This window comes from Mastomys coucha, unplaced genomic scaffold, assembly GCF_008632895.1.
Source record: "Mastomys coucha isolate ucsf_1 unplaced genomic scaffold, UCSF_Mcou_1 pScaffold6, whole genome shotgun sequence".
Classification (NCBI taxonomy): domain Eukaryota; kingdom Metazoa; phylum Chordata; class Mammalia; order Rodentia; family Muridae; genus Mastomys; species Mastomys coucha.
Genome location: NW_022196912.1, coordinates 109,907,098 through 109,916,887, shown reverse-complemented (window position 1 = coordinate 109,916,887; position 9,790 = coordinate 109,907,098). Strand labels below are relative to the sequence as shown.

The 9,790-nt window shown below is 39.4% G+C and overlaps 1 protein-coding gene across 3 annotated transcripts in view; it reads right to left on the bottom strand.

The window, feature by feature from the left end:
- Positions 1 to 313: 313 nt before the first annotated feature.
- The window catches only part of Flrt2 (fibronectin leucine rich transmembrane protein 2), a 96,095-nt gene continuing 86,618 nt past the window's right edge, over positions 314 to 9,790 (bottom strand). For all 3 annotated transcript variants that reach the window (XM_031356957.1, XM_031356956.1, XM_031356958.1), the window contains exon 2: positions 314 to 7,088. In XM_031356957.1, the coding sequence (XP_031212817.1) occupies positions 4,716 to 6,698 (1,983 nt within the window). In that variant the 5' untranslated portion in view covers positions 6,699 to 7,088 and the 3' untranslated portion in view covers positions 314 to 4,715. The remainder of the gene's footprint in view (positions 7,089 to 9,790) is intronic.

The window sequence follows — 9,790 nt, the reverse complement described above, 5'->3', positions numbered from 1 at the left end:
TTACATGAATATTAGTGATATGTGTATACTTGTATTTCTCACATACAGAATCCTGTGCTTTGTGTGCTGATTTTGATATAATATTATCTTCTGAAAATATTTCAGTGAGGGTGGGAGAAAGGAACATTAGACTATCACATTAACCTCTTCAACAAAAAGGACTCCAATCTTTAAACAGAAGGAGGATATGAATGCTCTACAAACTGCTTCCCTTCTGGCAGGTTTTTGTATGAAAAAATTTTCAATTTCCATTTACATGGCAGCATGAGTACAAGTTATATTCCAATGAATTTACTCAGATAAACACAATAGGTTTTCTTTTAAAATAAGCCTTTACTGAATATATCAACAAGGTACTGTATAGTGTAGAGTGAAGTTTGTAGTTAACAAAGTGTGCAACATGGTAGGTCTCCGAGGATGCATGACACAGAATCTTCCAGCCCCTTGCAGTTCCTTGTCAGAGAAACACTAAACACAAATGAGAATTAAATCAACACAGGATTCAAACAGTAACAGATCATCCAAGTTACCAGTTCAGAAATATTATCCTAGGAGGGTCTACAGTGGTGGTGCCTCATTTTGCCAGGATTGGTTACAAATCTCACATCCCACAGACACCTTTACAAACACTCCAATGATTGTGTATGCATGGATTTGCATGTTTTATATTAATTTTAAAATGCCTGTTGCAATGGCCTTGGTTTGTGCTCTTCTGGTGGATGTGCAGCTAGAAAACCAAAGACTATAACAAAACAGTCTGGTTTGCTAAAACAGTATCATACTGTGTACAAAACTTTCCCCCCACAATCAGTGAAAAGCATCCCTGTTGCCAACAATTCCTTCAATCCCACTGATGAAACTGGAAAGGGGTGTAGAGACAGTTTCCTTCCTTTTTTTTCACTTTAACTTTTAAAACAGCAAAGTTTGACAAGACTAAGAATTGTGTAAATACTATTTTTTGTGTTGGGCACTCTCCTGTTTTGCTTTCCCATTCAGTTGGGAAAAAAAGCAAGTTTTGAGCTGATATGTTATCCTCAAGTTCTAAAGCAACATCTACTATGCTCTTTTAATAGGCCAGAGATAAATGCTATAAACAAATACATCAATGGAAATTAACCACTTCACTGTTCAAAGCTGCATGGGCTGCTGCAGCTGAAGTAGGCTGATCCAGTGTGGCACCTGCCTCTGAATAAAACAATGCTGCCTTGTGTTTGGAATAGATGCCTCCCTCACATGAAGAGCTAAGTTTTCACAAGGGGAGAAGGAAGTTCTGGCTGTGTGCCATGCCTAAGACCACTATGACCTCCATTGTTAAAAAAAGCAAAGGTGTGATATTAGCTATGCCATTAATACATTTTTATCAAAAAGTTGATATTACAGATTTTGTTTTTACTCTTGAGAGAAAGTGTCTAATATTGTATCAACAAACATCTGGAAAATTACAAATAGCATTATTTCTCACAAGGGAGGACTTTTTCCACATATATCATAATTAAGCAGGGAACACTCTTGTCATGTCTGTCTGTAATTGACCCATGTGTTGTACTACCTGTCCAATGCATGTGGCAGTGTTTAAGTGAAACCCAGGACCTCCCCAGTGTCCAATGCATCTGCACTAGCAAAAAGGTATTAGTGACCACCTTCTGTTTAGCTACCAATACCATCTGTATGACCATGCTTTTCTTTGCCTTTTGCAATGTCCTCTGTGCAAGTAAAGTTACTGTGCAGACAAGGGATAGATAATATATGAGATCAACTCAACTTTGACTCTTGACTAATTATCTCAATATAAATAATGACGAGGCTAAGAGAGGACCAAAATCAGAGGAGTTGTAACTACGGAATGCAGTCTCTTGATTAAAGATGACAGCGAAAATGTTGTCCAGTAAGGACTGCGGGCCATTTGTTTTTCAAATTTTCATATGCTAATATAGATTCCATGAGGTGATTTCTAAACTGATGTAGGCAAGTCCCTCAGGCACAGTACTATGGATAGGCGTCTGATTTTCATGGTAGATGTCCTTCCCATGTTGTTCATGAGATCAAAATAAAGACTCTTTTTTCAGAAATACCTTCTACCAGAGCCATTTTGAGAGCACCCTAATCATGTCACATGACTGGCCCTCCCCAGTACCACTTTGGCTCCCAATAGTGGTGTGGATGCCATACAATACTGCCGGCATCTCTCTATTCTTGTTCCTCTTGGGAAAAAGAAAAGACATTTCCACAGTCCCAGTGCCACAGAGATTTAAATATACAATACCCAGAGACAAGAATAATTTTCTTATTATATAACAAAATAAGATCCTCATAATAATCAAAGTACCATTATATTTTTCAGCACACAGTTTTACCTACAAAGTGAGAGGCAAGAGGACATTGAAAGGGAAACATCCAACTAACACACAGAGCCCCAGGTTACTGTCCTGGTTTTCGATGATGTAATGCGACACTGATCACTATTCCAGATGGTCTTGTCCCTTTACTGTGTGAACCTGCTTTTACAGAAACCAACAGCCCAAACCCTTGAGCCAATAGACTAAAGTGGAAACCCTAGTCATTTTAGAATTAATTAAATTAATTCATAACTATGTTCAGGTCTACTGACTGCACAGTTTTAATGCTTGTGTCTACAACATTATCACTGCAGTTATATTTTTCTGCCTATTCTGAGGGATGAGGGAGATTAAAACATATGTTGGGGTATATTATTAAAGAAAATAAAGCTCTCACTATAAAGAAAAGCTTGCATAGCATTGTATACCTAAATCTTACAAGAAGACACATCACAGTTTTATTTTGCTTAGAGAGAGAAAGGAGAGAGAGAGAGGAGAGGGGGGAGACAGAGAGAGAGAGAGAGAGAGAGAGAGAGAGAGAGAGAGAGAGAGAAGAGTATGACGTTGATTTCATGAGTCCCTAAAGTGGAGTATGATTTTAAAGGAGCAGAGAATGAAATGCCTAAAAGAGGCGTTGAAAAAAAAATCCCCAAGGGTGTATTTCTTTAGACAGTACATGTGGTCTATAGCCCTTCTACACCTATGTGATGGGAGGAATTAAGATAAATTATGCATGTTTCCTGAAAATGGACTTGCTTCAAAAAAATATCTAGCATCAACCATGTATATAGCTCTCTTCTACCATGCCCTCTGCTTTTGGCCCTTGTCTGCCATTGGGAAAACTTTCATTTTCTGAGTTATTTGTTTTCATGGGTAGTCTTTTTCCACAGGGTTAATTATCATTCTGTAATTACCAAATTAGAGGGGGGCCCACAATCTAAAAGAAATAAATGGAATTTCCATGTTGAACAGGGGCAAAGTTAATTCAAAATGAAAGTATAGTATTGCTTTTAACAATACGCATTGTTGTTGGCCAGCTTGGGTGCCTTCACAGAATCATTGGCAAGGAATGATAATATGGATTTTAATATTCAAAAATACACCAAGAATATTTTGTGCAACCAAAATTTGCATCCATATTTTTCTTTGAAATACCCAGTAGGGGGCAGGAGGCAAAGGTGGCATATACAACTTAATTACAAAAAATATATGCAAGGTGATCGGAAGACAAGAATTTGAGGGAGAATATAGGTATTAATTCAAGCTATTTCAACATGATACTAACAAAGTCCATTGACACAGTGAAAGTGAACTGCCAATATTTTGTCTAAATGTCATTAGTACTTTTTAAATCAACATATTACCGTAATAGAGTCTGAACACTGATCCTTTGTTGGTCTAAATATCATGTTGATATAGTCTCAGTGAATATACCCAAATAATTTTCATTATCAAAAATAATTGCATTCAATATAATTCTTCCCATTATTTTTATTAGCCTCTTCTAAAAAATTATTCTAGAATATAACTCTGTTGGATAGGTTTCAACCTGACATGTGATTTGAACAGTGACAGTTTTAAGGGGAATTTTCTTGCTAGAACTGATCATACTGGTCCCTGAAGACAACGAGAATGAGAGTCAGGTTTCCAATCTGTTATCACATAAGGCCAGGGAAGCCTGAAGAGTGATTTTCAAGTTCACAGTCAGAAAGCCAACCATGGGGCTTTAAGGACATTTCAAATCGCTCAGTGTCCTTGATTTGGTCAAATAGGCCTAACTTATCTCATGGGAACTGGCTTCCTCATGATGTTCTATTTCCTGCACTCAGTCAAACTGGAGTAACTACCTCAATTATTATATTATAGATTTTTTTCCACAAAGTGTGCCTTCCAGGAGGTATAGAAAACATAGAAATAACTAGGCCGTTCTTTCTTTACTCAAAGTATCCCTCTTACTCTGATGAGACCATCTGACATTATCCTTTCATATGACTATCAGCTCTAGAAAAGGAATTTATTCTGACAGCCTCAACAGCGAAGTGGTTAATATGCATCTTAAGGATGATTCACTCATTCTTCTGCCTTGGCATTGGGTTCTCATTGTACAACCCCGTACAGTACTTCAGCAACAATTTTTTTTTTTAATTTTAAAAAGCAAAGAGTTACAAAACTGTTTGTAATTAACTTGAAATAGAAAAGATAGCACTTTTTTTTTTAAATCCCATTATATAGTACACCGTATAAATTACAGAGTATTCAAATGCACAAATGCATCTGGGTAACATTTATCAAATGTAATTTGCGTGTCTTTTTGTGCACACATATGTGTGTTCTTGAGAGTTTGGTTGTCCACTTTTCTAACACTGGACCTCTAGGCTGTTACGTATGGCAATGCTCCAGGTCTGGCACACTGCTGTTGCAGTATCTCATGTTGTTGGGGATGTGGCAGTCTGTGTAATTAATGCCCCCATTTGGGGTATAAATGGGCTGCAGTCTGAAATCTCCTTTAAGGAGCTGATCGTTATTTAAGGAGACGATCTGAAAACTTGTTTCTGTCATCTCCAAGATGGAGTTGTCTTTTTTGGTACCTGCTTCACAATAGTCATCTTTCCGTCTGCCCCTGTTGTATTTCCACTTCTGGGAGGTGTAGCGTCCCTTTTTGTGCATGTGCCAGCAAAAGACGCTGAGCAAGACCACGAGCACAAAAATCACTGCACCCCCAATCAAGCCTGCAAGCAGAAAAGGGGAGCCCATGCTGTGGGAAGTCGTCTGCTCGTGGCTGGAAGCAGTGTTGCTGCCGTTGTTCAAATAAGAGGCGTGTGTGGTAGCCTCAGAACAGATGGTCTCTTCCACTGTGCGGTAGTTGAATGCATCCAGTGGCACTAAACAAATCCTATACGTGGATCTGGGCTCTAAATTAACCAAGCTCAGGTGTTGCTTCTCACCGCTGACAATTCGTTCCTGAACAATGCCCCCTACGAGACTGTGGCCCATTTTCACCCATGTCAGTTTGTATGCCATCACAGTAAAGAGAGACAGCCAGCTGACTTGAATCGAAGTATCATTAACAAAGTGGATGGAAAGTTGGATCCTTTCAGAAATAGGTGGGGTCACTCTTTCTCTGCCATCCCAGTCAGGAATGGTGGGAAGTTTCGATGGGGTAGGAGCTGGAGGCACAGAGCCTCGGCTGGGGCTTGGAACAGAGAGAGTAGGAGACTGAGTTGTTGGAGAAACAGTACTTGGAGCTGGGGTAAAGATAGGTAGGCCAGGAGTCGTGGTGGGACAAGACAAAAGATTCATATTCAACTCCCTGACAGCCATTCCCCGGACTTGCTCAGGACCTTGGCACATGAAACCACGTACGTTGAGAGAAGATGGGATATGTTTGAGCCATTCTGTGACCCATTTAATGCTGCAGTCACAAAACCAAGGGTTATTCCGAGCAGTGAGTTGTTTCAGGTTGGAGAGATGATCGAAGACTCCTTGAGTTAACATTCGTAGCTGGTTGTTGGATATATCTAGCCTTTCCAGCTTACGGAGGTTTGCGAAGGCTGTCAATGGGATATGGTTTATCTGGTTATCCTGCAAGTAGAGCCTGATGAGATGAGTACCAGGGAGGTCCGGAGGTGGGTGGGAGAGCGAGTTCCGGACTATGGAAAATTCCTTGAGCTTGGTGAGATGGCTGAAGGTACCCTCAGCAATGCCCTTGTTGGTCAGGAGATTCCCATCCACGATCAGACGCTCCAAGCTTGTGAGGTTCTGAAAAGCCATGTCTGATATGACAGCGATTCGGTTTTCATCCACTCTCAGCTCTTGCAAGTCTACAGGAAGCCCAACAGGCACGCTACTCAGGTGATTCTTTGATAAAAACAACAGTTTGAGGCTGATCGCCTCCCGGAATGCTCCGTCTTCTACTCCCACTGTAGATATGGAGTTGTCATCGAGGTGGAGTTCTTCTAGCTTGAGGAGCTGAGCAAGAGCAGCCCGCGAGATGGTCTGAATGTTGTTTTCCTGCAGATGGAGAACTCTGACATTCTTGGGAAGGTTCATGGGGAACTCATCTAGTTGGTTGCCGTAAAGGTAGACCGTGTGCACTGACTGTACATTGTGCAGCTCTGCAGGAAATCCAGCATTATTAATTTGGTTGTTGTGGAGGTAGAGTACGGTTACGCCCTCCGGGATCCCAAGAGGCACTGAGGTCAAGCTTCTCTCGTTACAGTAGACAAAGTTCCTGTCACAGCGGCATACACTAGGGCAGGCCAGGAGTTTTGACACTTGTAAGTAGAGTCCCAGGGAAATGATGAGCCAAAATTTTAGGAAAAGAGCCCCATGGCTGGGCCACTTTGTAGTCTGTAGGCCCATTTCTGAAGGACAGAAATAAAATGCAATATGATAGGGGAAAATAAATCAAAAAACAAAAGCACAACAAACAATAGCAAAAACCAGAAAGCAAAATCAAAATGACTGGACTATAGTTCTGTCAAAGTCTAGAACTTCTGTCAGAGGAAATGATCCGAGGGAAGATGGTCAATCTTTCTGATGTTTTCAGTCTGATTTGCCTAGGTTGCCCTCGTGCAGTGGTCTTCCATGTGCAAAAACAACTCAACAGGAAGAATTTTCGACACAAGCAAAACGTGATGCCAAGTACTGTTAAGAGAAGTCCAGCCAGGCAGACAAATCTTCTTTCTTCTATAGTAAGTCAGGCCAATGTAGAGCAGCCTAGGAGTTCCTTGGTTATGCAGAGTCTATAATCTGTCATAGAAAAGAAAACATAAGAGTCAGTAAGTGTAGTAATAGAAGTATTTGCTACATCTAAGTCCTAGAGCAGAACTCTGACTGGGACTAAGTAAAAGGAGCCAGGTTGGCATGAGGTGGCACTTTAAGTGACAACAGTTTAATTTGAAAGATATTTAAGAAATAAATGATTATTGTACAAAATCTTCCAAAGGAGATGGGACTGTTAGAGTTTGCACAAATCCTAGGGAAATTTTATACCTCAATCAGTATTTTCAGATCTCTATCTGCATATACAGATGGACGAGTGCAAGGGACACACTGTTGGATACATGGTGTCTGTCAGGGGAGATTAGTTGAAAGCTCTACTGTTTTAGATGGCCATCGGAAAATGACAGGAAGTCCTGCAGAATTATCAATTTTACAAATGCAAAAGGGGTACTAAGCCATTTGAAAATGTGTCTTTCTTAAGAAATTCTCACAAAGGAATTGTATTGCTGAGTATAATTACCATGTAATATTTTAGAGATGGTAGGAGAACTGAAAATCTGTTAGTTTCTATCTCCTGCAAAATATATTTTCAAATTCCTGTACAATTAGTGTTTGTGATTAATGGAGAATTGCAGAGAATGCACGATAAAGGTCAGGAGGAAAGGTAAGCAGAGAGTAAGGGTACCCTAAGACAAGTCATTCCTTCACTTTTTCCTACTAATGTGTGCGCGCGCGCGCGTGCGCGCGTGTGCGCGCGCACACACACACACACACACACACACACACACACACACACACACACACACGGAAAACTGTTCCCCTTTGTGATAGGTAACATCATGACTACATACAACAAGCATCACTAAAAATATCACACATATTTTTCCTCTGATACCCAGAAGAAACATAACTCAAGAAGGAGGGCAAAGAAATCTCTTTTCTACCTGCTCCACCCCTTTTCCTCTGTAGAATAGCTTAAACTTGCTACCCAGGAGACTGACCAAACAGCAGTCACCAGGTAAATTTCTACTTAGACATTCCCTCCCTTAGAATGTCTGGGTATAAAAGAGATAGGCCATTGTGATTGTCCTATGTGTTGCCAAACACAAAAATGAGAATGAGTTCTGTTTCAATGTGACCTCCTTCTAGTGGGGGAGCACTTTCTTGCCTTTACAGAAGGACTTTTACCAAGTTTTGGAAGAAGAGAGGCTGCAATTAAGGCAGTAAATGTAATCCAAGGATAGGATTCGTGCCTTCTTTGCTCCACAATGTGTTCCATCTGTTTTTAGATAGAGAGGGAAAGAAGTTAATTGAAAGGTGCCAGATTTGATTTCCCTGCAAAGTAAGCTAACATGACAGGACATGGCTGACTGCAAGGCTCTCAATTCTCACCAACAGGGAGATTAGAACAACATGTATCCACAGCAAAGAGGCTCTGCTTGAAACTATTTCCTTAGCTATCTTTAGACTTAAAATTTACAATTTGAAAATAAAATGGAGTACTCTCAGTGTTATTTAAGTGTCAAAGATAGTATACACTTATTCTGTAATTTCAATGCAGAAAACAAAATTTAAAAAAAAAAACGAACAAACAAAAAAGACATCAAAAAAGCCTCAGAACACCAACTTATTAGAACTTTATAATACATAATTAATTGTTAGAACTTAAAACTTCTTGGACCCTTTGAAGCAAAAAGGATATTCTCAGAAGTTCTCTTTTCCAAACAAAACCAATCTTAATTAAATAGCAAGCAATTGAGGAGGTTTTAGAGATGGCTAGAATGGTAAAGTCTTCAAAGCACATGCACAAGAACTTGAGTTTAGATCACCAGAATCTATGTAAAAGGCTGGTACATCACTAGATGTCTATAATCCCAACACTACTACTATAGAGACGGGAGGGAGCCTGGAGCTTGCTGGCCAGTCATTGGCAATAAATCACCGAATAAGCTCTGTGAGACCAGTTGTCTCAAGAGAACAAGAAGAGTATTTGAGAAAGATTCAGAATGTCAACTTTTGGCTTCTACACATATACATATGCATATAAAAATATATGGATACCCAGAAAAAACACAAATGCACACATAAACAAGTAAATACATATACATAAAAATTTATAACTATTCAGAAGTATGTTTTTTCACTGAACCTGAAACATTCTTTTCAGAAGAAATCTCTCTATATGCTTATAGATTATACAAATGGAACACACACACACACACACACATATAGACATATATATACACACACATAGATGCATACATATCCTTGGTGCCTTACTTAGCCTAACTTGCTTAGTTAACTTACTTAGTTAACTTGCTAGTTAGTCTTAATGTTTCCTTATCACCTAGTGTAGTGGTGTTCTCAGAAGCAGGAGCCTGACATTGGTTGTTGGTAGGAAAAAAAGAATCTCAGGGAATAAAATGTTCCTGTGAGCAAAAGCTTTTGGGTATGTGCATTGAAGCTGGACAAACAGTCCCCTAAGCAGAAAGATGCCTTAATTATTTTATTATATCAAATATAAGAAAAAATGTGAAAGCATGTAATATATCTCTTCTGAGAAGACAGAAAACATACTAAACACTCTGACTCCAGGAAATCACCTCAAGTTAAATTTTACATGTAAATGGTATCTCCTAGGCATGAAAGTACAGTGGATACATTGTCATTCTGTTCTGAATAGACATTTTTGTTTTACCTTAGTGACTAGCACAAAAGTCAAGTAGCAA